General features: G+C 43.2%; 1 protein-coding gene across 2 annotated transcripts in view; it reads right to left on the reverse strand.

The window, feature by feature from the left end:
* MFSD14B (major facilitator superfamily domain containing 14B) overlaps positions 1-12,754 on the reverse strand; it is an 88,523-nt gene extending 75,769 nt beyond the window's left edge. Inside the window, exon 1 of one of the 2 annotated variants that reach the window (XR_004027371.1) lies at positions 12,371-12,717. Coding sequence is in view for 1 of the 2 variants with exons in the window: in XM_003260512.3 (XP_003260560.1) it covers positions 12,371-12,478 (108 nt within the window). In the remaining variant the exon portion in view is untranslated. Of the gene's footprint in view, positions 1-12,370 lie in introns of both variants that reach the window. The other variant, XM_003260512.3, reaches the window with a different exon arrangement.
* Between the last annotated feature and the right edge of the window lie 11,554 nt (positions 12,755-24,308).

Genomic DNA, 24,308 nt, shown 5'->3' on the forward strand with positions numbered 1-24,308 from the left:
GCAGAAAAACGATACAAACACATGATATGTTCTACACATACATGAAATTAAGAAAGTAATTTCATTTACAACAGCACCTAAAACAAAAAAAATACCTGAAAATAAATTTAACCCAGGAGGTGAAAGACTTATACACTGAAAACTACAAATCGTTACCAAAAACAAATTTCACCTAAATAAAGACATTTATGTCCACAGGAAGGAAGACTTACTATCACTAAGCTATCAATACTACTCAATGTGATTTACAGATTCAATACAATCCCTATCAAATTCCCAAAGACTTTCCTGCAGAAATGGAAAAGCCCAGGAGTTTAAGATTACAGTGAGCCACAATCACACCACTGCACTCCAGCCTGGGCAACAGAGCAAGACCTTCTCTCAAAAAAATAAGTAAAGAATAAAAAGGAGGTCCTTATTAAGAATTCAGGATCACCTCAAATTCATATGGAATTGCAAAGGACACCAAACAGCCAAAACAGTCTTGAAAAATTACAAAATTGGAAAACACACACTTCCTGATTTCAAAACTACAAAGCTACAGTGATCAAAAGAGTGTGGTACTTGCATAAGGAGAGACATACACCAATGGAATAGAATGGAAACTCCAGAAATAAGCCATGTATGGCCAACTGATTTTGAGTAAGGGTGCCATAAAAGAATGGTCTCTTGAACAAATGCTGTTAGAGCAACTAATTTTTGGCATGTAAAAGAGTAAAGCTGGACCCCTACTTCACACCATATATTAAAATTAACTCAAAGGGATTAATGGCCTACACATAAGAGCCAAAAACATAAAACAGAGATAAATCTTGGATTTGGTAATAGATTCTTATATATGACACTAAAAATACAAGAAAAGAAAGAGAGAGATGTTGGGCTTTCTCAAACCACAAACTTTTAAAATGAACCAAAGACCTATCATTAGACTTAAAACTATAAAACTTAGAAGAAAACATAGGGCAAAAACTTCATGGTATGAATTTGGCAATGACTTCTTGGATATGACGACAAAAACCCAGGCAACAAAGTCAAAATAGATACACTTGACTTTATCAGAATTTAAAACTTATGTGCATCAAAGGACTCAATCAGCAGAGTTAAAAGGTAACCTACGGAGTCTATTTTGTGCTGCTATAATAGAATACCACAGACTGAGTAATTTATAATGAAATGAAATTTACTGGCTCACAGTTCTGGAGGAGAAGTTCAAGAGAGAGGGAACGGCATCTGGCCGGTGCCTTCTCACTGTGTTATCCCATAGGAGAGGGCAGAAAGACAAAAAAGAGACAAAGGGGAGCCAAACTCATTATTTTATAAGGAACCTACTCCCAGGATAACAAAACTCACTGCATTAATCCATTAATTAAGGGCAGGGCCCTCATAGCCTAATCACTTCTTAAAGTTCCCACTATTTTTTTAAACGATTTTCTTTCAATAGCCCTGACAGTGCCACCTCTTAATACTATTACAATGGTAATTAAGTTTCAAAGTGAGACATTCGCACCATAGCAGGGAGTTAATATCCAGAATATATGTATAAATAATTTTACAACTCAACAATAAAAACAAAAAGCAAATAACCCAATTTAAAAATGGGCAAAGAGGCCAGGAATGGTGGCTCATGCCTGTAATCCCCACACTTTGGGAGGCCAAGGTGGGTGGATCGCTTGAGCCCAGGAGTTTGAGACCACCCTGAGTAACATGACAAACTGCAACTCTACAAAAAAATACAAAAATTAGCTGGGCCTGCTGGTGCACGCCTGTACTCTCAGCTATGAGGATCGCCTGAGCCTGGGGAGATCGAGGCTCCACTGAGCCGTGATTGTGCCACTGCACTCCAGCCTGAGCAACAGAGAGAGAGAGACCATGTCTCAAAAAAAAAAAAGGAAATTTCTGACACATGGCACACATGGACAAACCTTGGGGACATTATGCAAGATGAAATAAGTCAATCACAAAAAGATAAGGATGAATACCGTATGATTCTATGCATGTGAGGTATCTAAAGTAAGTCAAACACACAGAAACAGAAAGGAGAATGGTGGTTGTCAGGGAATGGGAGGGTGGCAAAAAATGGAAAGTTGTTGTTTCATGTGTATAGAATTTGTTTTGAAAGAAGAAAAAGTTATAGAAATTGGCTGCAGAACAATGTGAATATAGTTATACTACTGAAGTCTACACTTAATAATGGTTAAGATGGTAACTTCTTTGCTATGTGTATTTTACCACAATTAAACAATTTTTTAAAAATCAACTGTATTTCTATATACTGGCAACAAGCAATTGTGAATTTAAATTTAAAAAAATTACATTTATGAAATGATACCATTTACAATAACGTCAAGAAATATGAAATGGAATAATCTGACAAAAGATAGGAAAGACATGTCAACTGAAAACTACAAAACTCAGCTGAAAGAAATTACAGATCTAAAATAAATGGAGAGATACTACATTCATGCATCAGAAGACTTGATCAATTCTTCCCAAACAGATCTTCACGGCCAAAGAATACCAATGACAATCCCAAAAGGCTTTCTTGTGGAAACTGCCAGGCTAATTCTAAAATGCAAAGACCCGGAATCACTAAAATGACTTTAAAAAATAACAAGATTGGGGGACTAACTGTTAGCTTTCAAGTCTTATGAACCTCCAGTTATCAAGACTGCATGGTACTGATGTAAAGACAAATAGATCAAAGGAACAGAATAAAGAGTTCAGAGACTGACTGATATACGGACAATTGATTTTTGACAAAGATGCAAAAGCAGGCTGGGCACGGTGGCTCACGCCCATAATCCCAGCACTTTGGGAGTACAAGATGGGTGGATAACGAGGTCAGGAGTTCGAGACCAGCCTGACCAACATGGTAAAACCCTGTCTCTATTAAAAATACAAAAATTAGCCAGGCGTGGTGGCATGTGCCTGTAATCCCAGCTACTCAGGAGGCTGAGGCAGGAGAATCGCTTGAACCTGGGAAGTGGAGGTTGCAGTGAGCCAAGACTGCGCCACTGCACTCTAGCATGGGCAACGGGACAAGACGCCATCTCAAAAAAAGAAAAAAGATGCAACAGCTATTCAATGAATAAAAACATATTTTTCAGCAAATGAACAACTGTTCATAAACAAATAATTTCCACCCTTATCTTGCACCATATAAAAATGTAATCAAAATGAAACATAAACCCAATTGTAAAATCTAAAACTATAAAGCTTCCATAAACAGAAGGAAGGCCAAGCACGATGACTCACGCCTGTAATCCCAGCACTTTGGGAGGCCGAGGTGGGTGGATATTAAGGTCAGGAGACTGAACTCATGCCTGTAATCCCAGCACTTTGGTAGGCCGAGGCAGGTGGATCACGAGGTCAGGAGATTGAGACCATCCTGGCTAGCGCGGTGAAACCCCGCCTCTACTAAAACTGCAACTGTACTAAAAATACAAAAAATTAGCCGGGCGTGGTGGCGGATGCCTGTAGTCCCAGCTACTCGGGAGGCTGAGGCAGGAGAATGGTGTAAACCCAGGAGGCGGAGCTTGCAGTGAGCCGAGAGTGCGCCACTGCACTTAAGCCTGGGTGACAGAGGGAGACTCCGTCTCAAAAAAAACAATAATAATAATGCAAAAAAAAAATTAGCCAGGTGTGGTGGCACGCACCTGTGCCTGTAGTCCCAGCTACGTGGGAGGCTGAGTCAGGAGAATCTCTGGATCCTGGGAGGCGGAGATTGCAGTGAGCTGAGACCGCGCCACTGCATTGGAGCCTAGGCGACAGAGCGAGACTCCGTCTCAAAAATAATAATAATAATACAAAAAAATTAGCCAGGCGTGGTGGCACGCACCTGCGCCTGTCGTCCCAGCTACTTGGGAGGCTGAGGCAGGAGAACCGCTGGGAGGCAGAGATTGCAGTGAGCTGAGATCATGCCACTGCACTCCAGCCTGGGCGACAGAGAAAGAGACTTCGTCTAAAATAAAGAAAAAAATAGAAGGAAATTCCTATGATTTGTTATTAGGCAAAATTTCTTAAATATGAAACCAAAACCCTGATCTATAAAAAAGCAAATTGATAAATTTCATCAAAATTTAAAATTCCTGTTCTTCAAGACATTGCTGAGAGAATGAAAAGACAGACCATGGCCTAGAGAGAATGTATTTGCCAATCATTTGACGAGGGACTTGCATCTCAGATATATAAAGAACTCTCAAAACTCAATTACAAGAAAACAACCAACCAACAACAACAACAAAAAATAGGCAAAAGACAAGAACAGACATTTTGCCAAAAGGGATATACAGATGATATATAAGCTTAGGGAAGTTGGGCACATGGCTCACACCTGTAATCCTAGCACTCTGGGAGGCTGAGGCAGGCAGACTACTTGAATCCAGGAGTTCAAGACCAGTCTGGGCAACATAGCAAGACCCCATCTCTATAAAAAATTAAAAAATTAGCTGTGGCCGGGTGCGGTGGCTCACGCCTGTAATCCCAGCACTTTGGGAGGCCGAGGCGGGCAGATCACAAGGTCAGGAGATCGAGACCATCCTGGCTAACACGGTGAAACCCCGTCTCTACTAAAAATACAAAAAATTAGCCAGGCGAGGTGGCAGGCGCCTGTAGTCCCAGCTACGCGGGAGGCTGAGGCAGGAGAATGGCGTGAACCCCGGGGGGCGGAGCCTGCAGTGAGCCGAGATCGCGCCACTGCACTCCAGCCTGGGTGAAAGAGCGAGACTCCATCTCAAAAAAGAAAAAAAAAAAAAATTAGCTGGGTATGGTGGCATATGCCTGTAGTCCCAGTTACTCGAGAGGCTGAGGTGGGAGAATTACCTGCGCCCAGGAGGTCAAGGCTGCAATGAGCCAAGATCATGCCACTGCACTCCAGCTTGGGCAACCAAAGTGAGACTCTGCCGGAGGAGGAAAAAAAAAAAAACAAAAACTTATAGAAAGATACTGAATGCCACTAGCCATAGGGAAGCACAAATTAAAAGAACAATGAGACATCACTAAAGACCAATTGGAAGGGCTAAAATTGGCCAGGTGTTGGTAAGGATATGGATGAACTAGAATTATCATACAGCGCTAGACGCAATGTAAAAACTGTACAATTACTTTTAAAATAATTAGTTTGGCAATTTATTTTATTTTATTATTTTTTTAAAGATGGAGTCTTACCATGTTGCCCAGGCTGGTCTCAAACCCCCGGGCTCAGGCAATCCTCCTGCCTCAGCCTCCTAAAGTGCTGGGATTACAGGCATGAGCCACCATGCCCAGCCAACAGTTTCTTAAGAAGTTAAATATATCTACCATACGACCCAGCCATTTCACTCCTATTTACTTTTAAAAAAGTGTACTCTGTACAAAGATTGGCACACGGATGTTCACAGCAGCTTTATTTGTAATAGCCAAAAACTGGTGAGAAGCCAAAAGTCCATCAACAACGGAATGTACAAATTGTGGTTCATCCACAAAATGGAATACTACTCAGTAATTAAAAAGAATGAACTACCGATTTACGTAACACTGATAAATCTCAAAATAATTTATGTTGAACTTTTTAAAAACCAAAGAGGAGAATATGCTGTATTTATAAAATAACAACAACAAAAAAAGCCAGAAAATTCAAACCAGCTGGGGGCGGTGGCTCACACCTGTAATCTCAGCACTTTGGGAGGCCAAGGTGGGCGGATCGCCTGAGGTCGGGAGTTTGAGACCAGCCTGACCAACATGGAGAAACCTCATCTCTACTAAAAATACAAAATCAGCCAGGCATGGTGGCGCATGCCTGTAATCCCAACTACTTGGGAGGCTGAGGCAGGAGAATCACTTGAACCCAGGAGGCGGAGGTTGCGGTGAGCCGTTATCCCGCCATTGCACTCCAGCCTGGGCAACAAGAGTGAAACTCCATCTCAAAAAAAAAAAAAAAAAAAAAAAAAAAAGGGAAGAAAATTCAAGCCAATATATAGTGACAAAGTAGATAAATTATTGCCTGGAAATGGAGGTGTAGAGGGAGGTAAAAACAAACATTTGAGAGTGATGAATATGTTTACTATCTTGATTATGATAATGGTTTCACAGGTGTATAGACATGTCACAACACAAAACTGTGCACTCCAAACACATATAGTTTATTTTATGTCAGTCAAACTGAATAAGGTTGTTTAAAAAAGACATGCAAATACAAAGCTAACTATAAAAAAAGTCAGACTAAGGCTGGGCACAGTGGCTCACACCTGTAATCCCAACGCTTTGGGAGGCCAAGGCAGGAGGATTCTTTGAAGCCAGGAGTTCGAGACCAGCCTGGACAACAAAGCAAGATCACATCTCTATAAATAAAAATTTAAAAATTAGCCAGGCATGATGGGGACATACGTGTAGTCCCAGCTACCAGGAGGCTGAGGCAGGAATATCACTTGAGCCCAGGAGTTTCCGGCTGCACTGAGCCATAATCACACCACTGCACTCCAGCCTGGATGAAAGAGCAAGACTCTTGTCTCAAAAATAAATAAATAAATAAATAAATAAATAAATACATACATACATACATACATACACACACATTAAGAATAGATTTCTCTCCAATTCTCACAGAACAATGCTCTTGCTATGCCATAACCTCTTTCTCCATAGCATATCTAAGATTTCATAACCACTTGTGAAAGTTCTACAACATGCTGAACTGGAGGAAGGGAAGAGGGAAAGGGGAAGAGAAAACACATGTAAGAAACTGAGAAATGTCTTTTTTTTTTTTTTTTTTTTTTTTTTTTTGAGAAAGAGTCTCGCTCTGTCACCCACGCTGGAGTGCAGTGGCACGATCTCCGCTCACTGTAAGCGTGGTCCACCTCCCAGGTTCACACCATTCTCCTGCCTCAGCCTCCCGAGCAGCTGGGACTACAGGCGCCCACCACCAGGCCTGGCTATTTTTTTGTATTTTTAGTAGAGACGGGGTTTCACCGTGTTAGCCAGGATGGTCTCAATCTCCTGACCTTGTGATCTGCCTGCCTCAGCCTCCCAAAGTGCTGGTATTACAGGTATGAGCCATCACGCCCAGCTGAAACTGAGAAATTTCAAAAATGCTTCCATAGGGTAATAAAGCATGTTTACGTGTATACAGCCACAAGGATACCTAACAGTAAGAAAAAATTAATGTATTTGTGTTATGTAGAGGAGGCTGTATGCACTTTTACCATTACCACTGAATACTTTCCTGTATATTCTAGTTCATTTAACATCAAAATAAGATATAAAATTATCAACACATGCAATATTTGTGAATATTTATCAAGAAGATCCTACAAAATTAAATATTTTTTGAAAGACAAAGCACAAGTTATCAATGCAGAGTACCAGCCAGGCATGGTGGCTCATGCCAATAATCCCAGCACTTTGAGAGGCTGAGGCTGGAGAATTACTTGAGGCCAGGAGTTCAAGACAAGCCTGGACAACATAGTGAGATCCAATCTCTACAAAAATTTTAAAAACTAGCCAGGCATAGTGCCACGTGCCTATAGTCCTTGCTACTAGGGAGGCTGAGGTAGGAGGATCATTTGAACCCAGGAGTTCAAGGTTACAGCAAGCTATGATTGTGTGCCACTGCACTCCAGCCTGGATGACACAGTGAGACCTCACCTCTTTAAAAAAAAAAAAAAAAAAAAAAGGGCCAGGAGCAGTGGCTCGTGCCTGTAATTCCAGCACTTTGGGAGGCCAAGGCAGGTGGATCACCTGAGGTCAGCAGTTCAAGACCAGCCTGGCCAACATGGTGCAACCCCATCTCTACTAAAAATACAAAATTATCTGGGCATGGTGGCACATGCCTGTAATCCCAGCTACTTGGGAGGATGAGGCAGGAGAATTGCTTAAACCCGGGAGGCAGAGGCTGTAGTGAGCCAAGATCACACCATTGCACTCCAGCCTGGGCAACAACAGCGAAACTGCGCCTCAAAAAAAAAAAAGAAAGAAAGAAAGAAATGAATGTACACCACGAATCCCTACAGAAGATGAAAAGAGCCTAAGCGGTCATTATTCACAATTTTATGCCAATTAATTTGACATTTTAGATAAAATGGGCAAATTCCCAACAAAACACAACTTACTGAAACTGACAGAACTAAAAATCAAACAGAAAACCTACGCTGTTCTAGAATTAACCGCCAAAAGGCCAAGAACTATAAAGTTCTAGAACTGTATTACCAATCTTACACAAACTCTTCTAGAGAATAGAAAACCAAACTATCCCACTTGTTTTTAAGGCAGATAGCATTTGGATATCTGTCTCCACCAAATCTCATGTTGAAATGTGACCCCCAATGTTGGAGGTGGGGCCTAGTGGCAGGTCTTTGGGTCATGGGGGCTGATCTCTGCTCAGTTGTTTGGTGTCCTTCTCACAGTAATGAGTGAGTCCTCGCTCCATTAGTTACCACAAGATCTGATTGGTTTTGTTTATTGTTTGTTTTTGAGACAGAGTCTGACTCTGTCACCCAGGGTGGAGTGCAGTGGCGCCTCCCAGTTTCAACCTGTCTCAACCTCCCAGGTAGCTAGGACTACAGGCATGCACCATCACACCCGGCTAATTTTTGTGTTTTTAGTAGAGACGGGGTTTCACTATGTTGGCCATGCTGGTCTCCAACTGCTGACCTTAAGTGATCCACCCCACGCGGCCAAGATCTCATTGCTAAAAGGAGCCTGGCACCTCCTCCCGTCTCTCTCTTGCTCCCTCCCCCACACGTGATAAGCTGCTTCCCCTTCGCCTTCTGCCATGATCGCAAGCTTTCTGAGGCCCTCACCAGAAGTAGATGCTGGTGCTAAGCTTCCTGTACAGCCCAAAGAACCACTTTTCTTGATAAATTCCCCAGTCTCTGGTATTCCTTTACAGCAACGCAAACAGGTAACACACACCTCCTTTTTTTTTTTTTTTTTTTTTTTTTTTGAGATGGAGTCTCCCTCTGTCACCAGGCTGGAGTGAAGTCTGTTGCCAGGCTGGAGTGCAGTGGCAGGATCTCGGCTCACTGCAACCTCCGCCTCCCAGGTTCAAGCGATTCTCCTGCCTCAGCCTCCTGAGTAGCTGGGACTACAGGTGCGTGCCATCATGCCCAGCTAACTTTTGTATTGTTATAGAGACAGGATTTCACCATGTTGGCCAGGATGGTCTTGATCTCTTGACCCCGAGATCCGCCCACGTGGGTCTCCCAAAGTGCTGGGATTACAGGTGTGAGCCACCGCACCTGGCGACACACCTCCCTTTTCTAGAAGGAAATGATCTCTTGGAGTAAATACTCTTTTATTTTTCAGATTATGACATCTCTTTGCCAGTATCTTTTTCTCTTTGCCAAACAAGGTAGAAAAAAGTTGTCAGGCCAAGCATCATGGCTCTAACCTATAATCCCAACACTGGGAGGCTGAGACAGGAGGATCATTTGAGCCCAGGAGTTTGAGACCAGCCTGGGAAACAGAGCAAGACTCCATCTCTACAAAAAATAAATTAAAAAAAAAAAAAAAAAAAAAAGCCAGGCATGATTGCACATATCTGTCGTCCCAGCTACTCAGGAGGCTGAGGTGAAAGGACTGCTTGGGCCCAAGAATTTAAGGCTGCAGTGAGCCATGACTGGCCACTGCATCCCAGCCTGGATGACAGCAAGACCCTACCTCAAAAAAAAACAGAAAACAAAAAAGAAAAAAGTTATCAGCTGGACAGTATTCCCTGTGATTACTAGTAGCATCTAAGAACCTGAAATCATGAGTGTCACTGAAACCAAGCGGTAAGGAAATTCCAACACATTAAAATGAAATCAATTCATATAGGGGCTATAGGACACAGCACCCAGAGTTGACATTAGAAACTGCAAAAAGGGGTCAGGCGCGGTGGCTCACGCTTGTAATCCCAGCACTTTGGGAGGCCGAGGCGGGCGGATCACGAGGTCAGGAGATCGAGACCACGGTGAAACCCCGTCTCTACTAAAAATACAAAAAATTAGCCGGGCGCCTGTAGTCTCAGCTACTCGGAGAGGCTGAGGCAGGAGAATGGCGTGAACCCGGGAGGCGGAGCTTGCAGTGAGCCGAGATAGCGCCACTGCACTCCAGCCTGGGCAACAGAGCGAGACTCCGTCTCAAAAAAAAAAAAAGAAACTGCAAAAAGGAAAAATGCATAATTCAGGGGTACTAGCATATGACACGAATGTATATGATTAAAAGCATTCACTGTTCTCCCAACGTCCACACACTCAGAAAAACACTGCTACCTGCTCATGCTCGTCTTCTCACTATCTACTGCAAACACCAAGAAAACTCAGTATTCATCACAATTAACATCAACTCCATGCGTTCTCAGAGAAGAGGAAAGACCAGGCAGGAATCTACCTGTGCCCAAAATTAGGTTACCATCAGGATCCAACGGAGAAAGAATTGGGGAATAAACTGAGTCTAGGTTTCTTTGAGTAAACATCCCTCACAAGTTTCTGCTCTTAAGCACATAAATTTAGCAACTTTAATTTTTAGGTTGGGGACTAGTTCCTGTCAACACTAGGAAATGGGAGACAACTACTTTTATCACGGTCAGATCACCTATGGATTGTGATCATTCAATCATACATGCAAAGAATATTACAAAATAATAACAACATTAGTATGTATTAAGGGGCTTACTAGATGCCAAGTTGCAGCAACCCTCACAACCCTATGAGGTAAATGCCATTATTAATCAGGAGTTACGTTAACTTACCGAACTGTGGAAACTGGGATTCCAAGCATGCTCGTCTAATCACTATGCTAATAATGCTTCAACCTGCCAGTTTATTTTTTATTCTGTAAGCCATAAGGAGCCAATGAAAAAAATTAAGGACAACAGTAATGATCATCTTTACATGCTAGAACACACTACTCAGCCATGTGCAAGGTGGACTGACGCTGGGGTGAGCAAGGGTCTTGAAAGAGACAGTCAAAGGCTGGGTCAAAAAATGCTGAGGAAACGAGCATAAGAATGCATAGGAGAGGATAAAAACCTAAAATCTGTATCTAATAAACTTAGCTAGACTTTCTGACTGTTGTAAGTATGGGAAGGGATGAAGGAAGCTACCTCGCAGGTTACTAGCTGGGCCACTGGTTAGTAATTATTGCCATCAACTAATGAGACAGGAGGAGGAACTGGTGCTTTAGTTTTTTGTAGCAAGCAGGAAGAGAACAAGTCTACTTAACGCGAATCAAAATGAGAGAAAGCAATTCTACAAAATTTCTCTCCCCCGACAAGATAAGCTTCTCATATTACAGAGATCTTAACTTTGAAATGCTTTTCAAAATAGGGAGTCACTTGGGCTGGGAGGGGACTTCAACTAAGTCCTCATTTTACAGATTAGGCACTGAGGGGCAAGCCTGTTTGAATACTCTGTCCAGGGTGTGCACTGTTCAGGCAAAACCAGGACTAAAAACCAGCTCTGCCGGCTCCGTTCTACCTACTGCTCCTTCTGCTTCACGGGCCCTCCCAACCTACTAATAGGGATTTACATCCCCAAATACGTTCACGTAAACACTTAGCATTCTTGAACTAAAAACAAAATCAGATATGTAAGCTAAAAATCTAAAGCCAAAAGCATGTATTTAATTTCCATAAAATTTCTATTTTTCTTTGGAAAAACTTTCCCATTGTGTCAGTTTCTATTCACTGTAACATTCTCTATATTTCAGGTCCTAAGACCCGAAAAAACTCCTTTTTAAACTTAGGCCTTGAAGAAACGACAAACCCTCTAGGCTTAATATTCCACCATATGAAACCACTAACATAGACAAGGCCTGTTCTGCCGAAACCAGGCCAGTTAAGTTAGGGCTCAATTGCTTCTGTATTATTGTCAGAAGCCATCTCGACCTCAAGTAAAACTGGAGAAAGAGGCCGGCCTAACTTGCTCCTCAGCTGGTCCCCAGCAACGCCCCTGGAAACTCTGCTCCCCATCGCTAGGACCGCCCCTCCGACGCCGGGAGGACACGGAAGGAGCAGCGAGGCGCTGCCCGGCATCCGCCGCCAACTTCCCGGTCGACGGTCTGATTCAAATGCTCCCTACCCGTTTTCCATGTAGACCTGGAGAGAAACTGCGCCAGGAAAACTGTTATCAACTGTTACAGGGACGGAGAACTCCGAAATAACCAAATTACTACTTATATTCACTGTCCCATGTCTAGCGCCTTTTGAAACAATAACCAAACCCTGTAAAGTTTTGTCTGCGATGAGCAGTCACTAGGAAAAACCTGTATTCGTGATGAATCCCCCCACCCCAGAAAAGGACCGGTTTTCCGAGAGCCGAAGCCCCTGCCCGGAGAGACGGGCTCGCGGGCCCCGGGTGCGACTCCACCCAGCCTCCCCGGGATTCAGGCCGCCGGGCCCCGCGCCCGCGCTCACCCAGCTGCTCCCCGCGGCCTGCGCGCCCGCGCGCTTCTCCGGCATGGCTCCCGCCTCGGGCTCCGACGCCGCCTTCTCCTCCGGCTCCGGCGGCGGCTCCACGCTCATGCCGCGGCCATGCCCGCGCCAGCTCGGGGCGCTCCGGGACGACGGCGACGCCGCGGAGGCGGCGGCGGTGCCCGCGCCCTCATGGGCTCTTCGGCCCGCGGCGGCCTGCGGGTCAGGCGGCGGCGCCAGCGGCGGCGCCGAGGGCTGAGGAGGCGGCGGAGGCTGAAGCTGCGGATCAGGCTAGCAAAAGACCGCAGCTCCAGGAACCGACCACTTAGCAAACCGCGCCGACCCCGACTCTCGCAGTTGCCGGCGGCGTCAGGGGCGGGCTGGGCGGTTAGAAGACTGTGCCCCGCCCCGCCTCCCCACAGGCCGGCGCCGGGCAGGAGGCCCCGCCCCGCACCTCAGCTCCCGCCTCGAGAACGAGTCCGGCGCCTGAGTAGCCTCCAGCGACACCACGCCCACTTCAGACCTCGCGACTGGCGCCTTGGCATCAGGACTTCGCGGCGCGCGGGAAATACGTCATTTCGAGAGCCCCTACGTCTGATTTCTTTTTCCGGAGAATGTGGACTGAGGCTAGCAAGTGGGGAAGGGCAAACTCGTGGGGGTTTGGTAGTGATTGCAGTTAAGTTCTGGTCTTGGTTTGCGCCAACCCACCAACCTCTCAAGTTTTTCTATGATTCTCCAAGAAGAAAATAATATAATAGCAATGTCTCCCAAACGTACTTGAACACTTTTTATTCTTGACACGATTAATATCTTATAGAATGTGTAGGACACAGTTGGAAAAGCCTGGCTTCTTACGTTTATTTATTTTGAAAGATATGCACATAATACTTAAGTATAAAAAAGCCTAGAGGCCTGGCGCGGTGGCTCATACCTATAATCCCAGCACTTTGGGAGGCCGAGGCGGCTGGTTCACCTGAGGTCAGGAGTTAGAGACCAGCCTGGCCAACGTGGTGAAACCCTGTCTCTGCTAAAAAAAAAAAAAAAAAAAAAAAAAAACACCAAAAAAATAAGCCAGGCTTGGCGGCGCACGCCTGTAATCCAAGCTACCCTGGAGGCTGAGGCAGGAGAATAGCTTGAACCTGGGAGCCGGAGGTTGCAGTGAGCCGAGATAGCGTCACTGCACTCCAACCTGGGCGGCAGAGTGAGGCTGTGTCTCAAAAAAAAAAAAAAAAAAAAGACTACAAAACAATAATAGATTTTGATCTTTTTACAAACATCAATAGAAAAAAGAATAAAATTATTTCTATTAACAGGATTAATAATTTTAATTGAATTAAAGTTATTTCATTTAAGAATTTTTTCAGGTTGGACGTGGTGGCTCATGCCTGTAATCCCAGCACTTTGGCAGGCAGAGGTGGGCGGATCGCCTGAGGTCAAGAGTTCCAGACCAGCCTGGCCAACATGGTGAAACCCCGTCTCTACTAAAAATACAGAAGTTAGCTGGGCGTGGTGGCGGATGCCTGTAATCCCAGCTACTTGGGAGGCTGAGGCAAGAGAATCGCTTGAACCCAGGAGGCGGAGGTTGCAGTGAGCCAAGATGGTGCACTGCACTCCAGCCTGGGTGACAGAGTGAGACTTCGTCTCCAAAAAAAAAAAAAAAAGCCTCTCTTTCGCTTCCCACCCACCACCCCCAAACACACGCACACACACTTTGCAGAAGCCGATACTTTTATTTATTTATTTAATTTATTTTTTGAGAGTCTCGCTCTGTCACCCAGGCTACAGTCACCCAGCCTAGATCAGTGGCGTGATCTAGGTTCACTGCAACCTCTGCGCCCCGCATTCAAGCGACTCTCCTGCCTGAGCCTGCGGAGTAGCTGGGATTACAGGTGCGCGTCACCACACCTGGCTAATTTTTGTATTTTTAGTAGAGACGGGGTTTCACCATGTTGGCTGGGCTGGTCTTGAACTACTGACTTCAGGTGATCCGCCCCCCTCGGCTCACCGAGCCGGCCTGGTCTTTTTTTTTTTTTTTTTTTTGAGACGAAATTTCGCTCTTGTTGCCCAGCTTAGATCAGTGGCTCGATCTCGGCTCACTGCAACCTCTGCCTCCCGGGTTCAAGCAATTCTCCTGCCTCAGACTCTCGAGTAGCTGGGATTACAGGTGCATGACACGACCTGGCTATCTTCCGTATTTTTAGTAGAGACAAGTTCACCATGTTGGCCAGGCTGTTCTTGAATTCCTGATCTCAGGTGATCCACCCGCCTCGACCTCCCAAAGTGCTGGGATTACAGGCGTGAGCCACTACACCCAGCCTGATTTGTCTACTTTTCTGAATGATTGTTTTAACAAATAGTTTTCAAAACACAAAGGGAATATATGCATTATGTCATGCTGTTTGAGTATTATGTTTATGCCACTTATGAGCTTGGGTATCAGTTTCTGATTCCTGTATCCATGAAACAGAAAATTTTGTAGACTGTTTTTTTGTTTTGTTTTGAGACAGTCTCGCTCTGTTGCCCAGTCTGGAGTACAGTGGCACGATCTCAGCTCACTGCAACCTCCGCCTCCCAGGTTCAAACGATTGTGGTGCCTCAGCCTCCCGAGTAGCTGGGACTACAGGCACCTGCCACCACACCCAGCCAATTTTTGTATTTTTAGTAGAGACAGGGTTTCACCATGTTGGCCGGGCCGGTCTCCAACTCCTGACCTCAAGTGATCCGCCTGCCTCAACATCCCAAAGTGCTGGGATTACAGGCGTAAGCCACCATGCCCAGCCTGGACTGTTTTCTTAAATAGACTTACAATAAAGTTATCCTAGAGGGAATAAAGGAGTTTTTGGAAGTTTATTTTCGTTATCACAAAAGCCACTAAAGTTTGCTATAATACTAGCAGTGTATATTTTTAACTATGGAATATGCTGTGATTCTACTGAGGCAAACTTATAAATTATACCAGATAAGTATACCATTATATCTTTGATGGTTGATATTGCCATATCAGCTATATCAGAGTAATATATGCTAATACAGTTCTTTTTCCTAAGAGGAGAAATTCAAACAATTTGCTGATTTTTTTTTTTTTTTTTTTTTTTTTTTTTGATACAGAGTCTTGCTCTGTCACGTAGGCTGGAGTTCAGTAACGCGATCACAGCTCACTGCAGCCTTGACCTCCTGGGCTCAAGTGATCCTCCCACCTCAGCCTCCTGGGTAGCTGGGACCACAGGTGCATAAAACCATGCCTGGCTACCTTTTTTATTTTTGGTAGAGACAGTGTCTCACTGTGTTGCCCAGCCTGTTCTCCAACTCCTGGGCTCAAGCAATCTCCCTACCTCAGCCTCCCAAAGTACTGGGATTATAGGCGTGAGCCATTGTGCCTAGCCTTGCTGATTTCTATTTAATATTTTTGTTGAGATTTTTTGTTTTAAATAAATTAATCATCTGGTCCTGAAGCTGGATTTTAAGATTGGGTTAAACTTAATGCTAAAATAGAGTATCTAATAACTGAGAGTCTTTAATCCCCAAGACTATCCTCTGGTTTAATGATTCACTAGAAGAACCCTAAAAAGTTATTTTACTCATAGTTACAGTTTATTATAGTGAAAGGATATAGATGAAAATAGCAAAGGTAAGAGGCAGCAGAGTCCACAAGAGACCACGCACAAGCTTCCAGTTGTCCTTTCTGAGTAGAGTCTATGGGCAGCACCTAATTCTCCCAGCAATGATATGGATCTGGGTGCTGTGCTCTCTCTCTCTCTACTTATGTGTGCGTGTGTGTGCGTGTGTGTGTGTGAGTGTGTGTGTTAACAATACATGTAGTTTCAGAATTTCTAACTCTGTGGAAGCAAATTTTCCAACTATAGTGTTTATGTACAGTTCTTTTTGTTTTTAACCTGATAGTCAAAACAGTTTTCCAAATCAATTCAATTTATTTCTTATTTACTCAAATCAATTATTTTTTCATTGAGTAATCAATCAAAATTTTATTTATTTACTCAAATCAATTTATTTTTTCCCCACTCACTTTGGTGAGGTTATGCCATACCTTTGTAATATAATTAAGTTCATTTGTCATGCCGGCCATTCTATCCTAAGATCCCACTTTAATTTGCATAAAGTTAACTCTCTGCGGTGTATTGTTCTGTGGATTTTGACAAATGGATGGGCCAGGTGCAGTGGCTCAGGCCTGTAATCCCAGCACTTTGGGAGGTCGAGGTGGGAGGATCACTTGAGACCAGGAGTTCCAGAGAAATATGTAGTTAGGCATCTACTGCCACAAGACCCTAAATATTCCCTTGTGTGGTCAATTTGTAATCAACAGAAAGGGGTAAGTGGTATTGAATTCATCACTTTTTATATATAATCTGAATCTTTTTTAAAGTATGATGCAACTGGGTTGTTCAATAATGTCTGTGAGTCTTGTACTGGCAGTTGTCTGCTGGGAAGGAAATCCAGAGCTGGCACCTGCATGGCCCAGATCCAAGCCAAGGTGTATAAAGCAATACCTTCACATGGCATCTTTGTTGCTCTGTTTCTCCACCCGTCTACTGTTCCCTGTGTGAAAGGATAACAAACTGTCTTACGATAATAGTCTAAATGTTTAAAACACACTTCGCTTAATTTTGTTTGTTCCAAGCACTACTTTGTAATTATAAAACAAATTAACAATTATAACCTAATGTGTTAAGATAAACTTATTTTCACAGATTTTTTTTTTTTTGGAGACGGAATATCACTCACCCAGGCTGGAGTGTGGGGTGCAGTGGTGCAGTTTTGGCTCACTGCAACCTCTGCCTCCCAAGCTCAAGCGATTCTCCTGTCTCAGCTTCCCAAGTAGCTGGGATTACAGGTGCATACAACCATACCCAGATAATTTTTTTTTTTTTGAGATGGATCTTGCTCTGTTGCCCAAACTGGAGTGCAGTGGTGCAATTTTGGCTCACTGCAACCTCCGCCTCCTGGGCTCAAGTGATTCTCCTGTCTCGGCTTCCCAAGTAGCTGGATCACAGGCACATACTACCACACCCAGATAATTTTTTTGTTTTTTCAGATGGTGTCTTGCTCTGTCACTTTATAGTGGCACAACCTCAGCACACTGCAACCTCCGCCTCCCAGGTTCAAGCAATTCTCGTGCCTCAGCCTCCTGAGTAGCTGGGATCACAGGTGCCCACCACCACACCCAGCTAACTTTTGTATTTTTAGTAGAGATGGGGTTTCACCATGTTGGCCAGGCTGGTCTCGAACTACTGAACTCAGGTGATCTGCTCGCCTTGGCCTCCCAAAGTGGTGGGATTACAAGGGTAAGCCACTGCGCCTGGCAACAGATTTTAGTTTAAGATAATGTTCTAATCAAAACTTGTTTTCAGTATTTGCAATGCATTATCAGTCCTATTTGAGAGTATTCAGTTAGGTTGGCGCTTTTGTTTTTCTTTTTTTTTTAATGGAGAACTATCCTTACTGAACCTCCTCAATTATTTGCCTTCCATTCAGCACTAGGCTAAAAGGCAGATGTGAATTGCCATCTGGAAAAAAAGTATATTTGGCAATTATACATACCAAGATGATTCAGAGTCAAATGGACTGGGCAAACGTTTTATACAAAGGGTGGAATTTTAGTTAGAATGGTGATCATTAAAAAGTCAGGAAACAACAGATGCTGGAGAGGATGTGGAGAAATAGGAACGCTTTTACACTGTTGGTAATGTAAACTAGTTCAACCATTGTAGAAGACAATGTGGCGATTCCTCAAGGAACTAGAACTAGAAATACCATTTGACCCAGCAATCCCATTACTGGGTATATACCCACAGGATTATAAATCAAGCTACTATAAAGACACATGCACACATATGTTTATTGTGGCACTATTCACAATAGCAAAAACTTGGAACCAACCCAAATGTCCATCAATGATAGACTGGATTAAGAGAATGTGGCACATATATACCATGGAATACTATGCAGCCATAAAAAAGGATGAGTTCATGTCCTTTGTAGGGACATGGATGAAGTTGGAAACCATCATTCTGAGCAGACTATCACAAGGACAGAAAACCTTGACACAGGGCAGGAAACATCACACATGGGGGCCTGTGCGGGGTGGGGGGCAGGGGGAGGGATAGCATTAGGAGAAATACCTGATGTAAATGAGGAGTTAATGGGTGCAGCAAACCAACATGGCACATGTATACCTATGTAACAAACCTGCACGTTGTGCTCATGTACCCTAGAACTTAAAGAATAACAATAATAATAAAAAGGTAGAATTTTAAGTGACCCAGGCAAAGGGTTTATTCTACAATGTGTGTGAACCATGTAAAAAGTAGGAATGTAAGGACTTTTTTCCTTGCCCTACTTCTGTTTCACATGCTAGAAATATATACAGCATGCTGCCTGCTGTCCCTGTAGTCTTCACAACAGAAGTGATACCATCTCTATGCCAGAAGCAGGAATTGCTGATGTAGGTCAGCCCCTCTTTTCCTTGTCATCCTCGCATAGTCAATGATCAAATCTTGCTTATGCCCTTTCTCACCTCCTATCTCTTTCACCACTCCATCAAAGCAACTATTGTGCCCTATTTATTTTATATGTCAGATTGTTCTATGCCTGCTTACTGCCTTAGTTCATACCCTTCCCATTTCTCAGTAGTTTGCTGTACATCTTTGGGTTCACTTCCACTTATGCATGTACTCTTCACACAAAATTAGTCTTTCTCACCAAAAGCAATTGTAACAAAAGCAAAAATTGACAAATGGGATCTTATTAAATGTAAGAGCTTCTACATAGTTAAGAAACTATCAACAGAGTAAACAGCCTACAGAATGGGAGAAAATTTTTGCAAACTATGCATCTGACAAACGTCTAACATCCAGGCTCTGTTAATATCAGGAACTTAAACAAATCAACAAGAAAAAAAAGCCAATCCCATTAAAAAGTAGGCAAAGGACATGAGCAGACACTTTTCAAAAGAAAACATACATGCAGCCAATGACCATATGAAAAAAAGCTCAATATCACTTATCATTACAGAAATGCAAATCAAAACCACAATGAGATACCATCTCACACCAGTCAGGATGGCCATTATTAAAAAGTCAAAAAATAACAGATTCTGACAAGGTTGCAGAGAGAAGGGAATGCTTTTACACTGTTGGCGGGAGTGTAAATTAGTTCAAACCATTGTGGAAAGCACTGTGACAATTACTCAAAGAGCTAAAAACAGACCTATCATTCAACATAGCAGTCCCATCACTGGGTATATTGCCCAGAGGAATATAAATCATTTTATCACAAAGACACATGCATGTGAATGTTCACTGCAGCACTATTCACAATAGCAAAGACATGGAATCAACCTAAATGCCCATCAATGACAGGTTGGATAAAGAAAATGTGGTACATACATGCCATGGAATAGTATGCAGCCATAGAAAAGAATGAGATAGTATATTTTGCTGGACCACTCATGGAGCTGAAGGCTATTATCCTTAGCAAACTAGCACAGGAACAGAAAACCAAATACCAGATGTTCTCACTTATAAGTGGGAGCTAATTGATAAGAACTCAATGACACAAATAGGTGAACAACAGACAGTGGGGACTACTTGAGGGTGGAGGGTGGGAGGAGGGAGAGGATTAAAAAAAATAACTATTGGGTACTAGGCTTAGTACCTGGGTGACAAAATAATCTGTACAACAAACCCCCATGACACTAGGTTACCTATATAACAAACCTGCACATGTACCCCTGAACCTAAAAGTTTGAAAAAAAAAATGGTCTTTCTAAAATACAAATCTATCTTACATCACTTTCTTGCCAAAAATTCATCAAGATATCCTGTTTTCATGAAGGAAAAGGCTCTGGTACATTAGCATGACATGAATGCCTCAGGCTGTGGCCTCTCCCCACCTGTCAGCCTTATCTCCTGGCATTTTTCTACACCCATATCACTGGGTTCCCATCATCTGTGAGGCTCCCTCAGTCTGAAATAGCCTCTTTCTCCTTCTCCTCCAGCTATTTATCTAATTCCTGTTAAGACTCAGCTCAGGTATGGTCTCCACCAGGTTTTCCCCAGGTTTCCCTTTCCGTATTGCAAAACCTTTCCTTGCACCTTCTGTACACTTTGTTTAGATTTCTGTCAACATATAGTTCTCTGAATGTTCAAACAAACAAACAAACAAACAAAAAACACATAATCTTGCTGGGCACGGTGGCTCACGCCTGTAATCCCAGTACTTTGGGAGGCCAAGGTGGGTGGATCGCTTGAGGTCAGGGGTTCAAGACCAGCCTGGCCAACATGGAGAAACCTCGTCTCTACTAAAATACAAAAATTAGCCGGGCCTGGTGGCGGGCGCCTATAATCCCAGCTACTCAGGAGGCTGAAGCAGGAGAATCACTTGAACCCAGGAGGCAGAGGTTGTGTGAGCCAAGATCGTGCCATTGCACTCCAGCCTGAAGACAGAGTGAGACTCCATCTCAAAAAACAAAAACAAACAAACAAAAAACATAATCTTATCCAAAGAGATAGTGAGCACATACCAACATTTTATTTATCTCGGCAATAAGGGAATCCATAAAGTGGGTTCAAAGGAGAATTTGAAAAACTAGGATTATTACAGTCAATGTGAACAAAATGGAAAGATGAATTAATATTGGCACATTAGATGCAGCCCTAGTTAATGTCCTATTGGGCAATTAAACTGTAGCAGTTGGGGTTATCTCATTTTTCCACCATGGAAAAGAAAACCAACTCATCAGTTTCTTAGGAGATAATTTCTAACTTTACAGGGCTGTAAAATATCTGAGCCTAATCAGTAATAACGTCAAAAATAAATAGTCAAAACCCTTTGAGAGTCAGAAGACCCTTGGTTGGGTTTGTCAGACAATCGTCTTATAGCATGACATTGATGGAAGTGGAATCTCTTTCCTTTTTTCCAAGTTTTGAGTAATTTTGCCTAGCACTATCATTGTCTACCCTGATGCTATACTTTTTAATTCACTTAATCCTGGCATACACTGTGAACTTGAGAGAACTTAAGCGTTGGTGCTCAAACTGGGGTATGTATACCCCTTGTAATATGGAAAGACTTTTCAGGGGTTACGTGGCCATGGATAGCTTTCAGATGACCAATTTCCAGGCCCTCATCCTAGGTGTGTACTCTTTCCTACAGCTAACCTGCTCCCTGAAATGTCTCTGTTCTGCAAGTTCCTCTTTTCCTCCCAGTCCAATCACCCTTCTGCCACCTCACCAAAGCCTCCCACCCATCTCAGCCTGCTCATGAGCACACCCTGAGACCTAAACACTCCCTTTTTCCATTAAGCAAAAGAGCCAAATTGGCCTCAAAAGTCTGACAAAAATATACTGAAAGCCAGTCTACGATATCCTGGAAAATACATTCTTTATCTACAAACTAATGATAAATGTAAATGTCAACTTAAAAGTGTAGGGGGGGATGTTAAACAGTTTATTAACTTTTTTTTTTCCTTAGGAGATAGGGTCTCACTCTATCACCCAGGCTGGAGTACAGTGACATGATCATAGCTCACGGCAGCCTCAAATTCCTGGGCTCAAGCAATCTTCCCACCTCAGCCTCCAGAGTAGCTGAGACTACAGGCGTGCGCCACCATGCCCAGCTAGTTGTTTGTTGTTGTTGTCGTTGTAGAGCCAAGATTGGTTTCACTATGTTGCTCAGTCTGGTCTCAAACTCCTGGCCTCAAGGATTCTCCTGCCTTGGCCTCCCCAAGTGCTGGGGTTAAAGGGACAAGCCACCGCACCTGACAAACATTCTTTTAAGGATCAACAAGCACAACACTGAAGGCCACCGCATAGGAGGAAAATTCCGTACCTCCGAACTCCAGTGGAAGCCAAAGCCGAGACCCTTGTCTTTCTGCTGTTGACTCACTGGGCACTGTGGCACCTCCTTTGGTTAGTTTGCCTCTCCCTTCAGCCTGGTCAGCTGATCCTTTTCCACTGGTTTGATTTGAACACTTTGAGTGTTGGCTTAAACCACCCCTTTCTGTCTGTTCCCATTCCTCGCTGCCTTAGTTGGATGAGTGAGAAGGTCTTAGGGTTGATCCCATCCTGGTTCCCCTGTGGAGAGTGTTTGGGAAGTGCCAGTCAATGTAGCCTGGATCATATTACTATAATTTTAAAGTTTCCTGGTCACTCTCCCTGTTACTTTTTACCCTGTGCAGATTTTTTTGTTGTATTTATCACAATTATTTGTATACCAGACAGACTCTTCCTTTCTGGATGTTCATCTTTTTGACAGCAATACTTTTTATTGTTAATCTGTTAACCAATAGTTGAGCTGAAATAAATCCAACTGGCCCACTAGACTGCAAGTATCCTGAAGACAAGTGTGTGTTTTATTTGCAATTGTACATCCAGTGTCTACACACAGAAAGAATGGTAGCACATTTATTGAGACATGACAGGCCAATAGTAAGCCCTTTAATACAGAGTCATTGAGTCATTAGGGCAAACCATGGGCATTGTCTGCATTTTAAATGCAGGGAAATAGAATTAGAGAGATTAGTTATGGCAACTGAGATCACATAGCAATAAGTGGTGCCAGGATTCAAGCTGGGGCAGAATGACCCTGGAGTTTTTGGCCTCAAGTCAATACTGTCTCACAAATTGGATTTCTTGAATTATATGGGTAATGAACAAAACAGCCTTGTGTTACTCACTTGTATTCAATAGGTTTTCAGAGGACCAGGGCCCAGGTGATCTACTGAGACCCAGAATGGGAGGCACATACCTCCCATCTGGGGGGTGGGGAACTCAGCAGCAGCTAGGAGGCTGTGGGGGCAGCTTGGCCTTGCACTCAGGGTTCAAAGCGCATGGGAGCATCACAGTGAAAGCCACCATCATGAGAGAGAGGCCCAAGAATACAGGTGGACTTGCACTTGAGTCCACTGGGCTTGTCCTCGTGGACAAGACTAGGGTGACACTCGGGTAGGGACGAAACACCGGCATGAGCAGATGCGGATGGTGAGGAGGTGCTCGAAGGTGTGAGGTTACAGCCTCACATTCATGTAGTAGACTGTTTCAGGCTGGGGAAGCTTGGGATACTCTGGCTTCACTACAGTTGTTCAAGAAATTATGGAAGTATTGCACTGTTCTCTTAGCATATAAACTTTATTTTCTTTATTCTTATTATAAATCTTTTGCAAAAAAAGATAGTGCTAAATAAAATTGTCTTATCTCTTAGGACATGTTTGCTATTGAGTTTGTGAAGTTAGTATCTTCATACTTGACTAATTAGCTTGAAGTCAAATTTCAATATTATTGTAATCTCTAACAATACTCCCATTATTTTCTAGTTCCTGTGTTTAGCCATGAAAACCAATGTCACTTCGACTGAGTTACTTCATTGCTATGAGCTCATCTATTAAATAAGGCAGTTGGAGCTGTTTTCTACTATCCTTTCATAATCTCAAAGACAGTGACTGAGAGCCTGACTCTTTAAATGCTCAAAGTGAATTACTATTGATTTTTGCCTTTAAGACATTACTTAATGTGGTTATGACTTGTTTGATGTTAGTGAGTCTTTGATTAGAGTCCATTTCCAAGGTTAGCTTTGTTTCCATAGAAATGCAACTGCTATGCCATGACCTGAGTTAAAACCAATGGCCAAACTGTATCCTGTATGGAAGATTGGGGTTTCTTATCATCCAACTTAAGAACCACTGACCCTAGTGAAGTCCATGAAACAGAGAAGATAAACTCAGAGGAAAATACAATGTAAATTGCCAAACCAGACTGATGTACAGTCCATCAATTGATGAAGACACTTCAACCAAATAGATGTCTTGAAAAATTATAGATGATAAAGTATCGAATGGCCAGATAAATTGACAGGGATTTTATTGATTTTACAAAGGATGACGTAGTTTCACTGACACTGCAGTATAAGAAATACAATAGCAAAAAGA

The sequence above is a fragment of the Nomascus leucogenys genome, chromosome 1a (assembly GCF_006542625.1).
Source record: "Nomascus leucogenys isolate Asia chromosome 1a, Asia_NLE_v1, whole genome shotgun sequence".
NCBI classification, from domain to species: Eukaryota; Metazoa; Chordata; class Mammalia; order Primates; family Hylobatidae; genus Nomascus; species Nomascus leucogenys.